The sequence below is a fragment of the Macaca nemestrina genome, chromosome 10, assembly GCF_043159975.1.
Source record: "Macaca nemestrina isolate mMacNem1 chromosome 10, mMacNem.hap1, whole genome shotgun sequence".
In the NCBI taxonomy this organism is placed as follows: Eukaryota; Metazoa; Chordata; class Mammalia; order Primates; family Cercopithecidae; genus Macaca; species Macaca nemestrina.
In genome coordinates, this window is record NC_092134.1 from 114,341,807 (window position 1) to 114,365,008 (window position 23,202).

At 38.1% G+C, this 23,202-nt stretch overlaps 1 protein-coding gene across 21 annotated transcripts in view; it reads right to left on the bottom strand.

Annotated features, from left to right (window-relative positions):
- Positions 1-23,202, bottom strand: part of LOC105492173 (PPFIA binding protein 1) — a 176,821-nt gene that overhangs the window by 46,925 nt on the left and 106,694 nt on the right. For all 21 annotated transcript variants that reach the window (XM_071071979.1, XM_071071981.1, XM_071071989.1 and 18 more), the window contains 4 exons: positions 16,555-16,653; positions 14,895-15,100; positions 3,652-3,738; positions 2,056-2,169 (listed from right to left, as the gene is read on the bottom strand). In XM_071071979.1, the coding sequence (XP_070928080.1) occupies positions 2,056-2,169; positions 3,652-3,738; positions 14,895-15,100; positions 16,555-16,653 (506 nt within the window). The remainder of the gene's footprint in view (positions 1-2,055; positions 2,170-3,651; positions 3,739-14,894; positions 15,101-16,554; positions 16,654-23,202) is intronic.

The window sequence follows — 23,202 nt, forward strand, 5'->3', positions numbered from 1 at the left end:
GCCATTGCACTCCAGCCTGGGCAACAAGATTCCGTCTCAAAAATAAAACAAAATAAAATAAAATAAAAAACCATCTACTTTAGTTACCCTCCTTTGAGCAGAAATAAGCACATGTCAGTTTACTGAGGGAGACATATGTTATGTAGATACACATGCATAAACCACATATACACTTCAGGGTGATGATAACATTGATTATGGTGATACTATGTTTGCTATATGCCAGGCACCAGTTATAACAAATACTGTTTCAATCCTCATAAAAAATTTATCAGGTAAAAATTCTTATTATCCTTAATCAAAAGATGAGGAAACATAGTACAGAGAGGTTAGGAACTTCCCTAATGTCATAGAGGGAAAAAGAAAAAATAAAGACACAGCAGGAATGGAAACCTAGGAGGTTTTGCTCAAGTGCATACTCCATCCACGACCTTACAGAGATATTTTCTCTTCTAATTTTGTGGGTACATAGTAGGTATATACATTCATGGGGTACATGTTTTGATTCGGGCTTGCAATGTGTAATAATCACATCATGGAAGATGGGGTCTCCATCTTCTCAAGCATTTATCCTTTGTGTTACAAACGATCCAGTTATATTCTTAATTTCAAACATATAATTAAATTATTATTGACTATAGTAACCCTGACATGCTACTAAATACTAGGCCTTATTCATGGAAACTATTATTTTGTACCCCTTCACCATCCTCCACCTCTCCCTTCATCCCCCACTACCCTACCCAGCTTCTGGTAACCATCCCTCTACTCTCTATCTCCATGGGTTCAATTGTTTAATTTTTAGATCCCACAAATAAGTGAGAACATGAGATGTTTGTCTTTCTGTGCTTGGCTTATTTTACACATAATGACCTCCAGTTCCATTCATGTTGTTGCAAATGACTGAATCTCATTCTTTTTTATGGCTGAATTGTACTCCATTGTGTATAAGTACCATATTTTCTTTATCCAGCCATGTGTTGATGGACATTTAGGTTGCTTCCAAATCTTGGCGGCTGTGAACACAGTTGCAGTGAACACAAGAGCTCAGATATTTCTTCAATACACTGATTTCCTTTCCTTTGGGTATATATCCAGCAGTGGCATTGCTGGATCACATGGTAGCTCTATTTTTAGTTTTGGTATTTTTTTTTTGAGATGGAGTCTCACTCTGTCGCCCAGGCTGGAGTGCAGTGGTGCAATCTCGACTCACTACAAGCTCCGCCTCCCAGGTTTACGCCATTCTCCTGCCTCAGCCTCCTGAGTAGCTGGGACTATGGGCATCCACCACCACGCCTGGCTAATTTTTTGTATTTTTAGTAGAGATGGGGTTTCACTGTGTTAGCCAGGATGGTCTCGATCTCCTGACCTCGTGATCCAACCGCCTCGGCCTCCCAAAGTGCTGGGATTACAGGCATGAGCCACCGCACCCAGCCTCTATTTTTAGTTTTTTGAGGAACCTCCGAAGTGTTCTCCACAGCAGTTGTACGAATTTACATTCCCAACAACAGTGTACAAGGGTTCTCTTTTCTTCACATCTTCGTCAGCATTTGTTATTGCCTGTTTTTTGGATAAAAGCCATTTTAGCTGGGGTAAGATAGTATCTTCTTGTAGTTTTGATTTGCATTTCTCTGATGATCAATGACATTGAGCACCTTTTCATATGTCTGTTTGCCATTTGTATGTCTTCTTTTGAGAAATGTCTATTCAAATATTTTGCCCATTTTTAAATTGGATTATCAGATTTTTTACTATTATATTTTTTCTTAATTATAAAACATATACTTATGGGTGAGAGGAAACCATCTGAATGCAAAAAAAGAAAATTAAAATAAGCCACAATACTACTGACATTTTGTTCCAGATTCTAATTACATAAACACTTTCTATTGTGTGCATGTGTTTTGAGACTCTGCTACTCTCGTTTTTTTTAAATGTGCTGGTCTAAGTGAATCAAGAAACTTACTGCTGCACAGAGCAAACACAGCACAGAAACGCAGCATCTGAAATAATTCAGCAGGGAAATCCCATCTTGGTTCTGGCCTCTGCACATACCTGCTGTAGCATTTCTTCTGTGGCATTCAACTTCTCTCTGTGCTCTTCAAGACAAAACTCCAAATCTCGAATCTTCTCCCCCTGAGCCTCCACCTGGTCTGTTAACACACTTACCTGTATTTAGAGCAAAATCATACAATGAGTGAAAAAGAACTTGGGTTCCACTGAATACATTATTTCTCTAAATGGAACAACAAAAGGAATGATCCTACCACTCATATGGTTTTAAAGAAAAAAAATATGTGAAGTACCAAGAAGACAGTGGTCCCTCGCATTCCTATTTATATGTTGCTATTTGATTTAAGGAGGCCTATACAGTTTGGAGGAAATTTGTATAGATTAGGAATGTACAATACTTTTTGGTTAAAGCTACTTCAACCATTTATGAGAGCGAGCGTGCAGAGAAGTTATCTTTTTTGGGGACAGGGTGGAGATAGTATTAGAAGAGAGGAAACAAAGTTAATGTTTGAAATAGAAATTATCAAGAAATTATTAAAATTTGATACTTCAAGAAGAATAAGAAAAAGACCCCGGGGGGTGGGCGGGGAGCATGCACGGTGGCTCACACCTGTAATCCCAGCACTTCGGGAGGCCGAGGTGGGCAGATCACTTGAAGTCAGGAGTTTAAGACCAGTCTGGCCAACATGGCGAAACTCTGTCTCTACTAAAAATACCAAATTAGCTGGCCATGGGGGCATGTGCCTGTCATCCCAGTTACTCAGGAGGCTGAGGCAGAAGAATTGCCTGAACTCAGGAGGTGGAGGTTGCAGTGAGCCAAGATTGCACTGCACTCCCACCTGGGCAACAGAGTGAGACTCCATCTTAAAACAAACAAACAAACAAACAAAAAACAAACACACACACACACACACACACACAAAACCCAGGGAATTCAAATTCCATGAGCTCTTTGAAGATGACACTGATCACAGATGTGTTCAAAGCCAGGGGGCAGCTCAATATACTCAAAGGTCCATGAGGAGCTGTTGGGCTAGTCCTTCAACTCTAGTGCTTAGAGCCGATCTCCGAGATTTTCCTCAATAATCATCACCCAGTAAATATACTTCAATTCATTTTGCTCAATATACCAAAGAAAAACATACTTCAGTTCATTTTGCTCAATATACCAAAGAAAAATGTTTGTCAAGCATTTAAAACATTATGAAGAAGCAAACTCAAATTTAGCCCACAGGGAGGATTCTACTCACTGTTTTGTCTCACCCAGGGTATCATTTTTAAAATTGAAAAATTAAACATATATACTCAGATTTCAGATTCAGAAATATAAACATACATATATTCAGATTTTATGCTATATTCATATATCTGAATTTTAGAACAGATCAGACAACATTGTGCCTGTATTCAGACTGGCCGTGGAAGAGCTGAGGATGATTAATGGCGGCTCCTTTTAAACTGGTCGTAAACACCATCATTCTGCCCCAATCCTCACCACTCCCTATTGTGTACAGGTGGTTTACCAGGCTTATTTCTGTTAGCAGTCTGGTTGCTGCAAGCAATCTGAATTTGCCAGCCCAATTTAAAAGTCTTTGTAAGTATGCTGCAAGGAAAGAACAGTATTTAAAAATCACTTGCCTGAAGAACCAGGGATTCTTTATCATTTTCTAAACGTGCCAACCTTTCTTGATACACATCTCCGTTCCCAGGTAGGTGTCCATTTGTCTGAAAAAGGAAATAATATGGGTAAGGCTGATCTTCTCTAAGAATGATATATTGAGGATAAATGAAAATCACAGTGTTCACAAGTCCAAGGGGCCTGAATTGAATCTGGCACAGCTGTCACTGTCAAACAGAAAACATGAGAATGCAATTTGGTTCATTTACCACAAAAGAGGTAAGACAGGCATGTTAAGCGTATAAGCATGTTTTTGCCAAAGTAAACAATTTCTTATCAAACAGAAAATAATGACCCACAAGGCACAGTGGATACTGGTATCTCCACTGAGAGCAGACACACACCCAGGGGCGGGCAAAGCTTTGTCAGTGTGTAGGGGGCACCTCTAGCTGTTGAGGTCTGTCTCTTTTCCTCCAAAAGCGTAAACACTCAGGCCACAGTGACTTCCCCTGGTAGCTCCGACTAGCCTCACTTATCTGCATTTTAACACTTTCTGTCCTGATCTTACTAACTTGTGAGTTTGCTTCTTTGTATAATGTTACCTTCTATTCCAGGGCAGAGCCTATAATTCATTTTGTAACCTCCCCAGCATCTGGCTCAGTGCTCTGCATATACTGATGCTTACTTACTATTTCTTCCCCTCCTTCCTGCCCCCGGACACTTTTTAAAAAACATCATGTTTCAGTATATTTAAGCGTTGTATAAATGCCAAAGGAAGTATAGACTGAGAAATGACGTATAGATTGTTTCTTCCTCAACTGTCTCATATGCAAGTCATGAAAGAGACACACGAAGAGGCTCACAAAGAACAGAAAACCTAAAAACATAATTTTGAAATGTACGTAGTAGCATAAGTGGTGTCTCTCGTAATCTCAACATAACCATAAGATAATGTAATCCCAATAGAATTTCCTGATTCTTCATTCAAATCCAATAGAAATAAAAGTCAGCTGAAATCCGAAAGTGTTAGATGGGGCCACCCAGGGTTCAACTGAAAAAGAAAACAATATCTTCAGATTTAGAACCAGAAAAAATACAAACTGAATAACCTTACTCCCCAGGGCACATCTGATGTGACATCTACTGTTTTTCCAGAATTAACTGATACCATTGTTCTATCTTTCCAATAAATGTGGTTTCCAGTATCAATTCTTGGAATAACAAAAGTCATGTGCTGGGAAGGGGGAAAAAAAATAAAACAGGGCTTGAATGAAAAGGAAGACTTCAGAATGCTTTTTCTAAAAACTTTACATACTGAATACATTTTCCAAAAGGCCACAAAGAATCGGAGGCTAATTGAGTAAGGGTGCAATGCATATTTAGAGTGGATTAAAATTTTACAATCAGCTGCTTCGCCACACACCTCCACAATTACCACAGCATAATTCTGCTCATGTTGTTAACTGAAGTGCCCGGCATTAAATTACAAGTATTATGAAGAGTGTGATGGAGTGGCCTGGACAACTTCTATTCCTGGGGACTAACATAAAAATAAATTGTGCATAACTTCTCGAGGGCAGTTTTTTGGAAAAGGGCCAGGATGCATAATCCATGTTCTCAATCTTAAGAAAGTGCCAAGACAGGCCCTGTAGAGGTTTAAATTCCTTATTTTGATTATAGACATTAACAGGCATCTGTTTTTAAAATCCCATACAAGTAACAATATTTCAGAAACAGATACATTTCAGTAAGTAGAAAAAATCTGCTGTTTAGTGAGGACAAAAAGTAAAACTGGCCAAGGGTGGTGGTACATGCCTGTAATTCCAGCACTTTGGGAGGCTGAGAATTGTGTGAGCCCAGACGTTTGAGGCCTGCCTAGGCAACATGGCAAGACCCTATCTCTTAAAAAACAAAAACAAAAACAAAATAAACCAAAAAGTACTTAGCCAAGCTTAGTGGTGTGCACCTGTGGTCCTAGTTACTCTGGAGACTAAGGAAGGAGGATCACTTGAGCCCGGGAGGTGGAGGCTACAGTGAGCCATGTTTGCACCACTGCACTCCAGGCTGGGCAACAAAGTAAGACCGTGTCTTAAGAAAAACAAAACAAAACTGATCTTTCTTCTGGTTGGAGGAAATTATAGCAAGAGGAGAGCAGTGTTTCCTTCCAAGCTACTTTGTATGATATGGAAGTGAGGTATTCCAAAACCAGTTCTCCAAAATGAGCCCCAAATAGAAACAGATACTGAAAATTGATTCAAAATGAGCATATTTATGTTTCTCAATATGGTATTGATACTTATAAGCACTCAATGCTCAAGGGTAGTTTAGTATATTAAAACTCACTATAGGAACATAAAGCAGAATTTAAGAGTGATAAATGTTACATCCTTGTGTTAAGTAAGTAAAGACTGTTCTGTCCACATGTATTTATATATCTGCCAATTCTGTTTCTTTGCATTAAGAATGTTGGCAGTAAGATCCATTAGGTACATACCGTATTGTCTCTATTCTTCCTCCAACTCCCACGTTCTACCAAACAGGTCACTCAAAACCTCCCCATATATGGCATGCTCTCTCACACACTTTTACTCCTTCTGCACGGACCGTCTTTTCCCACCCTTTCTTCTTCTTTCCCCATTCCTTAAGGTCCACCTCTATTAGGGCTTGGTCTGTGAAGTCTTCCTTGAATTCACTGTTTACTATGTGCCAGCAACAGTATCTAGATGAACCTTCATTACAGCAGGCGTTACTCTGAATGCACTAAGGTTAGACTTGATTGCATACATGTCCCTCTCTTCTAATAGACTCTGCATTCTTTGCAAGTAGATTTGCCTTGGCATGTGACACACAGTGGGTGATAACTAAATGTCTGTTGAATGGAAGAATGACGACAGGTGTTCAATAAACAAAGTTGAATAAAAGATGACTACAGGTTTCGTTTTGATCTGGCCTTCTTGCTTCTCAGTGGGTCTTTATTTATGTGTCCTCTATAATCTGGTATGCACTCCATGGTTGACCTCTATCTAGACTGGCTCCTTTCTCCCCAAGCCTGTACTCTCTCTTCCCACTATGTTTAGGAGGTGATCTCAGAGCCTTTGTAATGGACAATAGTTAAGGCCATCTTGTGTGAGCTCCCCTAGACACTTTCTTCCTCAGTGTGTAATAGTATAAAATATATTACCTCTTATTTCGTTCCTTTCTTTCTTCCTGCAGGCTTGGGAGAACTGATCCTTAACTCCTTCCTGAAAGCTCATCATTCCACTTCTAGTTTGGAACCTTGATTTCCTGTTTCACTGGGACCTGTAATCACCACTTCTACTTATCATTTTCCATTTCTTCCTTTTAATGAGCTTTCTTCCATTTTCCTTTACAACAACTATCCCAAGGTTTTGTACCCAACAGTCTACTCACCTCCCACTCCTCCCTCTCAGGTCAATCCATCTTTCATAACCCATTTCTACCTCCTCCTCATTACATTGTGCCATTCTCCTTTCCCCATCTACTGGCTGACCTTCTGGGTCTTGTCTTAAACTGTGCTCTTTGGTGTTTCATCCTATTCTGCCTCAGGTGGATGACTAATAATTTTATGTGAGTTGGTCACTCAGCCTAAGTTTCTCAGTGCAAAACTGTCTTACATTTCTTTTGATTCTTCCATGGTGCTTATAAAATCCTGAGCACCTAATTTAAAATGTATTTAAGTATAAACTCCTGTTGAGTCAATCTGACTTTCAAAGCACGGAAGAGCAGCCTAAATCACTTTACCTTTCTACTTTAGCTCATGGTGCAACCTTTTACTGACCACATCCAATTCAGCTAAGTCAAAACTGGAATCAACGTGGGGATTTCAACAGTACAATATCCAACCAATAGTGTGTGTGGAGAGTCAGGGAGGGAGATCTAACTCAACTGTAACAATGGTACTTTGATTTAATTAAGGAACTTATGGCTTCTGCCAGGTTTTCCTGGCATGATGGGGAGAAGCACATCTGAAAAGCTTTATCCCTCATAGAATTACAGAATCTTAGAGCTAGCCAGGAACCTCACCTGGAAAACGAATTCCCTGACTCTACATGGCAGGTGGTACACATAACATTAGAACACTATCTACTTTTTCCTTCACCATCTAAGTGGAAAGCCTTCTTTTATTTATTTATTTATATTTATTTACTTACTTATTATTTATTTATTTTGCAGTTGCAAGATTTAATAGAGTGAAAACAGAGCTCCCTTACAACAGGAGGGGACCCAAAGGGGGTTGCCACTGCTGGTTCAAATGCCTGGGTTTATATCCTGATTATTGTCCCTCCCCCTGTGCTCTCAGGTGATAGATGATTTGATTATTTCTTTACCTCCTGCTTTTAGCCTAATTGGTATTTTACTGAGCTCTCTTTACTACCTGATTGGTTGGGTGTGGGCTGAGTTACAGGCCCCGTATTTAAAGGTGGGTGCGGTCACCCTCTCCAGCTAGAAAGCCTTCTTTTTATATCAACTTCTTTTTAATTATCAAGTATTACAATCAAGCGTAAAGACATAATAAATGTTAACATCTTTCCTTTGCATCTGTTTAAAAAAATTTTTTATTACAGAAAATTTCCAACAGATTTAAAGTTAAGAAATGAGCATGATGAAACCCCATGTACTCGCCGCTCCATTTCAATAGTTATTAATTCACGGAAGGTAGGAGTCTCAACCGCTGTTTTTACTTGTAACATCATGCTGTGTTTTCCTTTGAGTTTCTGGTTCTATTGGTTTGCATTGGTCTACAGTTGTCTTCTTCCCTGTTTCCCCTTTGTTTCACTTTGTTCTTTCCTGAGCTCTGCTGTCCTGTCTAAATCCAAAATCAACATACAAGCAGTGATTTGCCACTATTATGCTTATTTATTTTACAAAACAGAAACCAATTTTGAGTGTAATAGTCCTAAATCAGAATGGTGAGTACCTAAATTAAAATGGGGAAAAGAAAACAGCCCCCTTTTTAAGGTCAACAGATGTTAAAGTACAGCTGGATTAGTAATACTACATACACACAAATGCATGCACAGACCACATTCCATCTAGTCATTATACTTATTTTTAAAACTAGTTATTAAAGCTGTTATGGAGTCTTGATTTCATAATTCTGTTTTTAAACATTCAGTATCAAGAAAGGAAGAGTAAGGCTCAGTCCATGAAATCTCCTTTAAGTAAACGTTATCTCTAGTTACCAAAAGAAATAATTACTATGACAGCATTTTGTACTCAGAATTATACGTCTGCCACGCATGCAAACATTTACTGCATGCCTGCTCTCCACTAGACTCTGAACTAGGAGGAGAGATTGAGACTTGAATCCTTCAGCCATGAAGAGCACAGTCATATTGCATTTGAGTTCAGTACCATAATAAGGCATCTTACACCACTACTGTCCAAAGAGTCAAAGAACACGATACCAATGATGCTGGAAACCAAGCAACCAGGCAGCGGCAGTACTCCACTCCCCTGTCCTCTCACTGGGTGTGATGGAATAAGGGCATGAGCTTCACAGTGGGCAAGCGGAAGGTACATGTTTACACTATAATATTACCCTAGTCATAGGTATACACCTAAGTCCCCTGAATTTGGGAAGGACAGAGAAAAAAGAAGATCCCAGTGTCACTAGAAGTGAAGTCCCAGCTCCTATCTCAGTACAGCAGCAACTTCATTCATTTAATATTGTGATTCATTAATTTATTCAACATTTGTTGAAAGCCAGCAACATGTGACAGGATACAGAGATCTAGAGAAGGAATCTGTCTTCTACTTTGGAAGGATAACATGGGACCAAGAAAAAGTCCCTATTGTTCTTGTCATTTTTTCTTTCTTAACTCACTTTCCTAAAGGAACAGGGAAACCTCTTTCCATTCAATCCTAACAAATACCAGTGGCCTAGGATTCCATGAAAAGTACATCTTTTACCTCTGTAAACTAGGAATTTGGCTGATTTGGTCCATTTCTTTTTCTGTGCCTGTGAACACTTTCCATGGGAGTTTACTTGAAGCTTAATTTTAGCTAGGGTGTCTCAGTGAGGCACCGCATGACTCAGATAATTGTGATCACCTATGGGATATAATCTTAAGATGTATCTTGTTTGCCAAGGCCTGAGAAAACATTTCCTAGAGGCACAGATGAAAAGCAAAGCCGGACAGAAAGCAGCAGGGATCGGAGGGTGGTAGGACGGGGACTGTGTCGTGGGGCTGGGAGTCAGGGACTCAGGGAGAACAGCCAGCAACCCTGCAGAGAGCACGTCCCGTGGCTGAACTCTTTTAAGTTATGAGTATTTTTATTTTTATAGCAACTTTTAAAAATACACATTTGGGATTAATATTATCTAACTTTTAATGTAAAAATAAGACAGAAGTGTACTATGATGATTAACAGGTCTGAAGCCAGTCCGGAACACCTCATTCCCCCTGTTTACACTCTATCTATCTCCTGGCTGATGATGCCTGCTTTGGAGTTACTACCATTAGTATTCACCATTAGTATTTCACTCACTTTGTTGAAAATTGTATTTTTGTAATTTCTGCTGACTTTGGGATGGCCTCATAATTAAAATTGCCAAATAGTCAGACATCTTTGGGATTTCACTACCTGATCCCCTGCTGACATGGATCAAGGTCATGATCCTCAGTTAAAAAAAAACATTATAAGAATGTTCTAGGGCAACTCATCAAGTTAGACCTAAAGTAAATAACTATTTGCTTGACTCAAACAATTAGACATATTTTTCTATTTGCCTTCTTGAATCTGGAGCTTCATAAAGCAAGTAATTTTCCATTATTAATATCTGTGTTAACACATTATAATATTTTACTATCAAAACAAAATTCAGTCTTAGTAACTAAACAAATATGTCAGAGTCTATAGTTTTTTTTAACCAAGGAGACACACTTCTGAGTTTTAAAAGAAATTTGTTCATTTCTAGAAGCCTACAGCTACACTTGTAATTTCATTCTTACAGATTTAATGTCCCTTCACTATAAAGGTTACTAGTGTTGGTATTTGATCACATTGAGTGTCTGATCATATGAAACAAACAGGCAGGAGCAATCAGTAGTAAAGAAATAACCTGCATCCTACAAGAAACCAGGGGATCTCCCTGGCCCAGGCAAAATGATAGTTGGAACTGCAAATGCCCAGTTGCACTAATGAAAAGGTTAGTATCCATCTTAAAGTACAGGGCTTGTCAAGTTGGCCATCATTAAACATGAATGGAACCATAATTATATATCTGTTATTATTTACAGATACATAATTATTTCCAAAAATTTTTGAATTTAAGTTTTTCTAAAATATTCCAGAAGCTTCTCTGTAGTCTGAGAAATGTTTGTACTCTTTTATCGCAAGAAGGGAACTATGTATGGATGGTTTGTAACCTAACTCCCCTTGCAACTGGACCCAACTCTTTCCCTCACTGCAAAGGGTTCCTGTTAAACATTTTCCCTCTATTCTCTTCTCTACGCTCTACTCTTCAGTATTGCCTTTTTGACTAGCCTTTTTCCAGGCGTATCCATAAGCCCTCAGCATACATTAGTTCATAGGATCCTTACAATCCTAAGTGGCGGTAACCATCATCCCCATTTTACAGATGAGAAAACCAAGACACAGAACTTCAGACATTTTCACAAGGTCATACAAGCTTCGAAGAGTTAGGGTCAACATTAAAATTCAGGTCTGCTGTTACTACAGCCTGCATTTGAAACTGCCTAGATGCAGTCCTGCCTTATCATTAACTGCTTCCTTTTTTTAAACTTCACAATCTCTTTTATTTGGGCAGTTTCCCCATACTCAAATATGAAGGGGGAATTTGCTAGGATTCTGTGTTCCTTAAATTCTAGGATGCCATCAATTTTAACTTTTTATTGTGGTAAAATACACATGGAAACTTTAGCATTTTAAACATTTTAAAGTGTATAGTTCAGTGGTATTAAGCACATTTACACTGTTTTGCAACCATCACCATCATTAATCTTTTCATCTTGCAAAACTGAAATTCTATATGCAATAAGTATTATCTTCCCATTCTCTGCTCCCCTCAGCTCCTGGCAGTCACCACTCTACTTTCTGTCTCTAAAATTTGACTATGCTAAGTACCTTATTAATAAAAAGGAAAGAGGGGAAAGAGGAAGGGAGGATAGATCCCAGCTAAAATGTATACATATACCCATTTTAAGATCATAAAACATATCCTAACTTCTGAAATATTAAATTGGAAAAATCTAATATTATCAGCCAATCACTAATTATAAGCATATAATCTTCTACTTGTTGGATTCCCAATGCTGGCCCAAGTTGCTTTTTGGTTCTAAAATAAAGTCTATCATGGTAGGTGTGTGGTGACAACTCAATTTCACTCCTATGCTTTTATGGTTCCAAACAGCCAGTCCTGCTCTCCTCTTCTTGCTTTGTTTTTTGCCTTTTGCTGCCTTTCTTCTTTCATCCTGTCATTCTCTGTGTGCTCGAGAAAACACACTTAATTTGGAAAGTTGGGGGCAAGGTGAGGAATTCATATACATAAGTTAGATGGATATAAATTTAGCAACTACAAAAATTCCTTATCTCTCTAGAACTACATCTAGTTTATTTTGTTATTGTTACTTTTAGAATAAAAACTGAATCTTCATTAGTTCTTTAAAATATTTGTCATTTTGTGGATTCTCAAGGTTAAAATGTCAAATAATAGGAGAGAAAGCAACTAAAAACATTGATCAACAAGCCATTACCCATCCGAGGAATAAACTTAAAACAACTTCCATTCATTCGAACGTGCATTCCACTTTATCATCCATGGAGCATCATTCATTACAAATATAACTACTGAGCCAGGCATTCTTCTAAGCACTAGGAATACAGTATTTTTTAAAAATTAAGGGCAAAAATCGGATTCATGATGCTTATATTCCAGTTGAAAAGACAGAAAATAAATCATATAAACGTCACAAATACACTGCACATAAGAAAGTGGTGAATGCTAAGAACAAAATAAAGCAGGGAGATGTAAGACAAAGAATAAATGGGTATAATTTTAGTTAGGGTGGTGACGCATGGCCTCACTGAGAGCAGGACTTTTGAGTAAATACCAGAAGAATATGAGGGAGCTAGCCATACAAACATCTGGGGAAAGAGCTTTCCAGGCAGAGTGAAAAGCCAGTGCCTGAAAAAGCCAGTGCCTGGAAAAGCCAGTGCAAAGGCTCAGAGGCCAGTGTACCTGGCATGTTAAAGAATCAGTGAAACAGCCAATGTGCTTGGCGTGGAGTGAATAAGGAGATGTGTGATGAGAGATGAGGTCAGAAAGTTACGGGGAGCAAATCCTACGAGGCCTTGCAGCCCACAGTAAGCACTGTGGTTTTTACTCCGAGTAAGATGTGATGCCATTGGCAGTTTCTGAAAAAAGGCGTGAGTGTCATGATCTAACTTATATTCAGATGTAATCATCATTACTTTTTATCATTTCCAGAAATACTTTCACAGAACAGACTAAGCACATGTTAATGGAAATGTTTTAGACACATGTCAAAAATTGAACTACAGGTATGCTTAGGCTACTATTGCCATTGGTGGCCTCTGGGTGTGGGATAGAAATAGATTCTTCTAACAATAGTAAAGTTCCTTTCTACTGCATGCTAAATGGTCAGAAGAACATGGAGTAAAGAAGGGGTGAGATAGGACATTGAAATAGACTAAGGAATATGCCAGGAAACACCAATTTCAGAGCATGAAGCAATCCCCAAAGAAATCAGCAAACCTGGACCTTTAAATCTCTGGAGGAGAAATTTGCAGAGGAAATATAAAGTATAATAGTAAGGCATTATGTATTTTAACAAGTAAAATATCTCCAATGGTCAAGTGTGTGTAGCTGCACCACCGCTGAAGGATTATATTATTTGCACTCAGAAACTCAGAGGTAAACCAGGTGGGAACACAGAGTATTCAGCACAGGACTGGCTGGGAGCTCTAGTATTTGTGTCACATCCTATGAAAATGTTTTAGCTGTAGGATGTACTCTTAAGGTCCCCAAAGCAAGCAGTTTTCATGTCTATCACAGATCCAAAAGTAGATCAGGATTCTTTCATACAATTCTCATTAGTTTTTATATCAACACAGTTAGCTCATTAGCATATTATTGCATCTTACTGAAAACTGAATATCCTTTAAACACAAAATATCTCCTTTCCTTTGTCCTCCACTGAATCTGTTTTTGTGACATTCTTTAGATTTTATGTAATCGTCACAGATTAAAACCCTGGTATTTACCACCGTGCCCAGACAAAGGGTAGCTCTGCCACATCATCAATTTTTGAGAAAGATGCCTAGAAAGAGGCCTCACTGTTCCGTGAATAACACCATTAACCCACTAATGCCAGAGGTTGCATTTTTTTTTTTTTTTTTTTGAAAAATGAGACCTTGGCGAGGACTTTGAGCAGAATATAAATAACTCCCACAAGCTTAGCGTTCCAATAATGGAACACTATGCATAAATGGGTTAAAGGCCCAACTCCACAATTTAATTCGAGAACTGGAACTGACATGATTGCCATAAACCACTAGATGGCACTTCAGGTCAAATACTGCTGTAAATCCTGTGGCTTTTTGAATGTCTTTCATCATGCTTTCCATTTAGAATTGCTATTGGGTCCTTTACAGTGAAGAACCCAATATGACTGAGAAATCATCTATTATGTGCAAGATTCTTTCCCTTATAGGACTATTTGATTTAAGCCACAGGAGGTCATTCAAGCACAATCAAAAGGGAGTCTGTTTTTATGGGCAGAATCAGGTCACCCGCAGTTGGTATTTATAAAATGTACACTAATAGCACTTTTTAAAAAGTTATCCTTGGTCAGGCACGGTGGCTCACGCCTGTAATCCCAGCACTTTGGGAGGCCGAGGCGGGCAGATCACAAGGTCAGGAGATCGAGACCATCCTGATCAACACGGTGAAACCCTGTCTCTACTAAAAATACAAAAAATTAGCCGGGCATGGTGGCGGGCGCCTGTAGTTCCAGCTACTCAGGAGGCTGAGACAGGAGAATGGCGCAAACCTGGGAGGTGGAGCTTGCAGTGGAAAAGATGGCGCCACTGCACTCCAGCCTGGACGACAGTTTTTTGAAACTCCGTTTCAAAAAAAAACGAGCACATCTGTTGCCTTAAACTTTTCTTGTTCTAATCAGCTATTCTATGTTCTAAATTTTAGAATAAGCAACAAAGGATTCATAACACAGAATTTATAACAGGCAGACCCTACCATTTGACTCTGAAGCCATTCAATAAGCGTTTCTGCTGTTGAATCTGGGATCTGGCATCTCAAACCTTCTTTCTCATCGGTTTCCATCATCTCTAACAATCCACGCAGGTCTTCCACAAGGTGCAGAGCTCGCAAACTTCCCATGAATGGAGAGGTGGGAGACTGGCAATCAAAAATCCCATTGGAATATTCCAGGGCCTTAGAACCTAAGTTAAACAAAATCACAGAGAGCGCAATGGGATTTATGTTAGATAAAAATACCAAAGCCGAAGGTGGTAAACCAGTCTAGTCACAGTAAGGAACAATCAAAAGAGACAGAAAAAAGAGAATTCAATCACATAAATCTCTCCAAGTCAGAGTTACATGGTGCAAAAATTAAAACCATGTAGTTGATGGTACATATCCATGGTCCAATTCCTAACAAGGAGGCCAATCCTGGGGTATAGAAAGAAAAAGAACCTGGTGGGCTTTGGTGTGAGGTGTGCTGGCCTCATGGAGATGATGGTTAAGAAAGTAGCAGATCAGAAAATACAAATATTAGAGCTGGTCCATTCCGGACCAATACTGGACCAAATGATTTCTGGCTTAGAAAAACTGTGGATGAAGGGTTATGAAATGAACCCAGATAAAGACTATCAGAGTAAATTCTGAGGAAAGATAATGAGCTCAATGTGTTAAATGATTATATTGATATGCCTATAGGACATTTCTGAGAGATATCTGGTTGGAAATTAGAGACAGGGACTGGAAGCTTAGCAAAGAATTGGGAAGGTAAATAGATGTGAACAAGCTGGGTGCAGTGACGCATGCCTGTCATCGCAGGTACTTGAGGTGGGAAGATTGCTTGAGCCCAACATTTCAAGGCTGCACTATGCATGTTATTCACAGGTAATCATGCCTGTAAATAGCCACTGCACTCCAGCTTGAGCAACAGAGCAAGACCTCCTCTCTTAAAAAAAAAAAAAAGAAATTGATATGGCCAGGCACGGTGGCTCACGCCTGTAATCCCAGTACTTTGGGAGGCCGAGAAGGGTGGATCACAAGGTCAGGAGTTTAAGACCAGCCTGGCCAAGATGGTGAAACCCTGTCTGTAGTAAAAATACAAAAATTAGCCAGGTGTGGCAGTGGGCACCTAAATCCCAGCTAGTTGGGAGACTGAGACAGAGAACTGCTTGAACCCGGGAGGTGGAGGTTGCAGTAAGCTGGGATTGCACCACTGCACTCCAGCCTGGGCAACAGAGCGAGACTCCCTCTCAAAAAAAAAAAACAAAACAAAAAAACAAAACATATGGGAGTCGTTGGTGAAAAGTGAATTTTGAATTCAGGAAAACAGGTCAGAACATTCACGGTTACTGGGTAGAGCAGTGTCCCTCGAAGTATGGTCCACAGATCACCTACACCAGAATCACCTGAGATACAGATTCTTAATCCTTGATTAGAAACCTAGGATGGAACTAGAATTTTTGATACTTTAAAATAATGTTTGAGAATAATGCTGGCAGAAAATGGAGAAGAAGAACAAAGGCGAAATTACAGGGAAGCAAAAGGCATAGGGCTAAAAAATGAAAATCAAGTGAAAAGATAATATGAAAGTTGTAGTGAAAAACTGAAGTGAGCAGAGTAAATGTTGTGATTCTGTCTTTCACAGGATGCAGATCACCTGCTATGATACCATCCATCTGCTCCAATGCCGCAGCCAACATATCGCTTGCATCACTCATCATTTTCTTATTTGTCAGGGGCAAATTCCAACCTAGATCTGGAAAAAAAAAAGATGTTATTACTATATCCATTAAATGGCATAGGCTTGCTAGGGTTTGCTAATTCAGGTTCAAAGGATAACTCTACTGTGTAGTCAAATATGGAGGAGGAACTTCAGTAGTGGAATTGTAAGCTGTGGCCACTCACCTACTGTAGTGCAAGGCCACATGTGATACCTGTATCAGTTAATAAAGAAGATTCCATTCTTGCACTTGCGGTGTTTAAAATCCACTAGCATGGTTTCCATGCTGTTCTCTAGAACTCTAGGCCTCTGTAAAGGGCAACAGGAATGGCCATGGAAGCTTGCTGAGGGCCATGACAAGCACTGGCCAGACAAGACTCCTTTCTCCCTTTACCAGCCCCACCCAATCTCTGCTCTATTAATTTTTTTTTTCTTTCTGTATAACGGCTTAAGATTTGTCTACAAAAAGGATTCACTAACAAATATACTATGTGTATGTGCACACACACACACACACACACACACTCCTACTGGTATTAAACCTTTTGTAATGGAGCCACAGGTATCACATACTGAGTACCTATAATGGTTCCTACACATTTACATAAATTATCCATAATACTTAGACAACAGCCTTATAAAATGTGTGAATTCATCTCCATTTTATAAATGAGGATAAAAGATGTTTGATTTTTGCATGGAAACACAGCAAAGTAAATACAGCAAAGTTTCAGTTTCTAACCTAGGTCTGTCTGACTTCCACTATAATACATAATTTCTCTTTACCTGATCCTATCTGAAGATGAGTCTATCCTGAAATTATGTCACAATCTATTCATTGGTTTATCTGTTAAAAAATATATTGAGATAATGCTTGCCAAAAATTTAGTCATTGGCACAAAAAGTCAAGATAACGTGATTTTCAACATTCATTAACGCATTTCAGGTACCAGACTAAGCACCCAAATAAAGCTCTTACTATGTTATATATACTGTGATAGAACAAATACCTGGGAAATAAAAGGCATATGCTGTTTCACAGAAACCTTTGCCCTCTGTTTCCAAGCAGCCAAATCTCACCACTTTATTTTCACAAATATATTTATAGTTCTGGTATCAGCTTCTTGGATCAGTTCCCAATTATGCATTCATTCTAACATAATGCCATATAATTGTTGTAAAATATTGTTTTGAATTAAAGTCATTTCACTTAAGGATTTTCCAGAACTTTACTCACTTCCAAAGGTGAAAAACATCACTACCATTTATCTGGAAATACTACAGCATAAAAATACTCAAGGTATGTGTCTACGGTTACCCAGAAAACAAGGAATCAACAAGTTAGGTTATGAACCTAGGTCATTCCAAAAAATGTATTCACACACTCAGCCAGTGCGCCATCCAAAGAAGCAAGACATGCATTTAATAACCACACTCTTGTCTGAGAAACTCAAAACATGAAAACTGAGAGCATAAAGGATTAAGCTGAATTACATAATTAAGTGGCTTGCATGCTCTTTCATTTAAAAAGCAGTATTTTGTATAGATACATTTATATATGTGTATATATAAAACAAAGAGACACATACCAGGCTCAGCTATAAACATGGGAATACCAATAACACAAAGTAATGCCCATGTTAGAAAAACATACTTTCTCACTAAATCAGAAAACAGATTCGTCTTTGTTAGCAACTATATTTTGTGTAGAGCATAAACACTTTTTCAAGTCCGACAGGTATAGTAGTTACTGAGTTCTTCTCTGTTCTGTTCAATGAGCCTTTCAAATGCTATTACATGAAGGTATGAGACAACCTAGATCACACTTTTCAAAGTAGTGAAGAACCAGTTCTTCAAAACTTTCCAATTCATCGGAGGCGAATCTCTTCATTTCATAAAAATATGATGACAATGTTAAATTGCTATGAAAGTTCAAAACGCTACCTCTTAATCTCTATATCACGTAGCAGCCTACATGTACTAGTAAGGGAAAGACAGTACGTACAAGTAATAAACACGTATGTAACATGGCAAAGGTGGTAGGTGCTAAGGGGGAAAATGTAGTAGGATAAGGGGGTCCAATTTGGAAGGTTTTGCAAATTAAACAGGTAGCCAGGGACTGGCATTAGAATCAAAGGCCAAAGATTTCACTAATAAGTTAAAAGTAGTCAAATATAAGTGGTCCAGTTCAGTGGTATTCCAAGTGTAGAATTTCTAGAAATCAATGAAAAAATGAGAGGTGTGAGGATATGAACAATCATTTGGCAGAAATGTTTTCAACTAATAAAAATATGAAGAGGTGCTTAATATCATTAATAAATGAGGAATCTGAAGGAATGTGATAATGTTTTATACCCAATTAGTGAAAAAAAATTGATATAGCCAGTGTTGTGGAGAATATGAATTCACAGAAACTTTACTTTTTGTTTGTTTTTGAGACAAGGTCTCACTATGTTGCCAGTTGGCTGGTCTTGAATTCCTGGGCTCATACAACCCTGCAGCCTCAGTCACAATTTTATTAAATCCAAAGGCAGTAATGAAGGAACAATGGACACATAAGAGGAAGAAAAATCAATAGCCAAGGTGGTAGACTTAAACTGAAGCACATAAATAATCGGATTAAGTATTGTGTAAGTTGGAGCTAAGCCATGGGTATGCAAAGGCATACAAAGTGGTATAAACGGACAGCGGAGACTCAGAAGCAGGAAGAGTGAGAGGAAGGTAAGGATGAAAAACTACCTATTGGGTACAATGTACACTATTCAGGTGACAGGAGCACTAAAATCCCAGACTTCACCACTATACAATGCATCCACGTAACTGAAAACCACTTGAACCCCTAAAGTTACCGAAATAAAACAATTTTTTAAAATAACATTTTAAAAATTACATTAAGTACAAATGGAATAAACACTGATAAGGGCCAGAGATCATCAGATTAGTTTTTTTAAGTCCTAATTATGTGCTATTAATAGAGACTTTAAATATAAAGAAATATAATAGTAAAAGGATGAAAAATGAGATAACATACATATGTAAGCATAGGAAAGCAGGAGCGGATATATTAAAAAAACTACAAATCAGGAAGTATGACTAGAAAGAAAGATATTTTACAATGATAAGAGTTAATTCATCAGGAAGTCACAACAAGCGCAAATGTTTTTGCAACTAATAACAGAGCTTCCAAATACATGAAGCAAAAACTGATGGTGTTAAGGGAGAATTTAATCCACTTATATTTAATGTAACATAAATACGGTTGACTTGGCTGGATTGAAATCTACTGATAAGGTTGGATTTAAGTCTATTGTCCCGCTATTTCTTTTCTGTTTGTCCCATCTATCATTTTTTCTTTTTCAACCTTCTTTTGAATTGACAGGTAAGGTAGGAAAAAAAACTTAGTAACACACAAGATTTGAAAATGTTATCAACTATCTTGACCTAACTCAATTTATAGAATAAAAGACCCAAATGCAGAATGTACCTTCAAGTCTACACGTTATATTCACCAGGATAAGGCATATATGCAAGGCCACAGAATCAGTTTCAAAAAATTTCAAATGGATTTTAAAGAACTACACAGAAGAATAAGAAACACACAACCTGAAGTGGTGAAATACTAAGAATAGACCATCCATATTTATTAAAATTCTGCCTTGCCCATGGCTGGGGCTATTTTAGAGACAGCCTAATTTGGCAGGCATCTGTGTTGATAAAGCTATGTTAATTTTCAGGGCTAGGACAACGTATTTTTAAAAATAAAAAGGCTAAATAAAAAAGCTTTGGAAAATCCCCTGGTCTCTAAAAAGACTTTCTTAAATCCTCAAAAACATTTCTGAGAGGAAGATTCCCTGGGCTTCCTCATATAATTAATATAATAAAATATTATTCTAATACAATGGAATATTATTCTACAGTAAAGAGATGGAACAAATAATACATGCAACATTATGTTGAGCAAAAGAAGCCAGACAGAAAGGACCATGTACTATACGATAGTACCATATGAAATTCAAGAACAGGCAACCTATGATAGAAGGTAGAGTAAGAATTACTTACAGAAAATGGTGAGTGACTGAAAGGAGACACCAGCAAAATTTCTGTTCAATATCTTGATTGGGATATAGGTTACACAAGTTTATACATTTGCCAAAACTCATCAAACTATGCAATGGTCTTTAAAATTTGTCAGGCATTAAGAATCCCAATGTCAATCCCATTTAAGTTCTTTATTTTAACTAGGAATGAACCATTTGTTGTTGGCTAAATGTTGAAAGCATAAAATTCATTTAGGAACTAATTTAATTGGGAGTACCTTTGAAACATATGCATTAATAATACTGTTTAGCTTCTAACTGTGGCAGATGTAATTGGTGCCCCCTCTATAATTCCATGCATGCCAGCCCAACTTTTAACTGTCTAAGATTTCAGGGAGCCCTCTGCCATTGGATGTGGTGGTCTGAAAATGCCAGAGAATTAATATCCCTTTAATATTTAAAGTTATCAGCTTTAAATATTCCAGCACACTTTCCCCTAGAAAGAGAAAATTCTGATTCATGTAATGTACATTGGTTCCCAGAATTATCCAGACAATTAAGATCTACTCAGAGTGGTAACTTGTTTGATAATGCATCATTTATCAGTTCTCTTCTTTATTTCTCTAAGTCTTTCCTAGGATTACTTTCCAAATAAAACTTTTGTATTTGAAAAATTAGGAAAGAGAAGTTGGTTGTTAGAAATTAGACATAAAAATTCCACTTTAAAAAAGAACTAAATAATGAATGAAGTTGGACATGCATGGACCTCTGCATCTAAGACTATGATGATAATATGTCACGAATCAAGGATCATGAATAATCCAATTATATGAACCTATGGTCTAAAATAAAAGGCTCAGAATATTCAGCTCCATTTCTTCTCATTCTTTGCTTACCCAGAAATCTGCTAGTTATAATTGAGTTCTTTGAGTGGACAAAACCACTTAGAAAATTACAACTTCACCATCCAAGGCCAGCCACAGTGATTCACCTGTAATCCCACTACTTTGGGAGGCCAAGGCAGGAGGATCACTAGAGCCCAGGAGTTTGAGACCAGCCTGGGCCACGTAGTGAGACCCTGTCTCTACAAAAAATAATACAAACTAAGGTGGGTGTAGTGGCATGTATCTGTAGTCCCAGCTGCTCAGGAGGCTGAAGTGGGTGGATCACTTGAGCCCAGGAGCTCAAGGCTGCAGTGAGCCGTGATTGTGCCACTGCACTTCAGCCTGGGTGATAAAGACCCTGTCTCAAAAATAAAGAAAAAAAATCCTAAAGAACAAAAAATTTCACCATCCAATAATTCTCACAAAATAGCAAATTTATTTCTGGATTCTAAGTGGCTAACATATGCTTCTTTGAATGACTTGCTAAAGAAAAAGGTACCAGGAAAACATTAATCACTACTATAACAAAGGAGTGAAGCTGGGGTTCAAAGTCATAGTTCAAACTGGAGAAGCCTCTTATTTGTTGGGTGATGTAAACAGTGAAATGAGTTCTGTTTGCAGGAATTCTCAGGCTACTGGTTTCCTATTCCCACGGCTTAATAAAAATAAATTTAGGAAAGTTTTAGATAAGCAAGCTCTTGGGTATAAGATTCAAATATTATAGTAAGAGACTAAAGCGGGGGGGAAACTAACAGAAATATGTTCAGGGTGTATTTCAGGTTTGGTCAGGACCCATTTAGAGCAGATTTGAATGGGGTAAAATACCAAGGAAAGTTCCGGGCATGGGTGTGGTGGCTAAAGCGTTGGCAAGACACAATAATTTTTTGCAGGGTTGCTGACTAACTGATGTTTTAGGTCAGGCTCGCTGCCCAGTCTTTCTGTGAAGAAAAGAAAGGCCATAAGAAAACTAGCAAGTTTCTTTTAAATTTCTGTGAGAATAACATCTGTCCTAGCTTTGTCAGCTTTCTTTGGGTAAAATGCTTGGGTTCAAAAGAGAACCCTGAACTTCTTACCCAAGATAGATAGAATTCACTGAGACTAAGACACTTAAAAGAAGAAATTTCCAGAGAAAGGGAGAATGTTCACATACATTCCACTAGGTTGGTAGAACGCCACAGTATTCTGTGGTCATTATGAAAATAGAATATGTTTTCACACAAATTACTCATACCTTTCTCAACAGTTTTTTTTTTTTTTTTTTTTCCTGCAAGGAGCTGTCTTCGAAGGTTAATCAATTACACAATGATTGCCAATGCATGCAGCAATACAATCTCAGCAAAGAGAAACTATCTTAAAAAGAGAGATCATATTTGATAGCACAACAGAGTAACAACCATCAACAACAATTTACTGTACATTCATAAATAACTAAAGAATATAATTGGAATGTCTGTAACACAAAGAAATGACAGACGCTTGAGGTGACAGATACCCCGTTTACCCTGATGTGATCATTATGCCTGTATCAATATCTCATGTACCCCATAAAGGCACATACCTACTATGTACTTATAAAAATTAATTTAAAACAAAAACCAAACCAGATCTAAAGGGAGAAACAGGTACTAGTAAGTCAGTGGTTTGGAACAGCAGCATCACCTGTG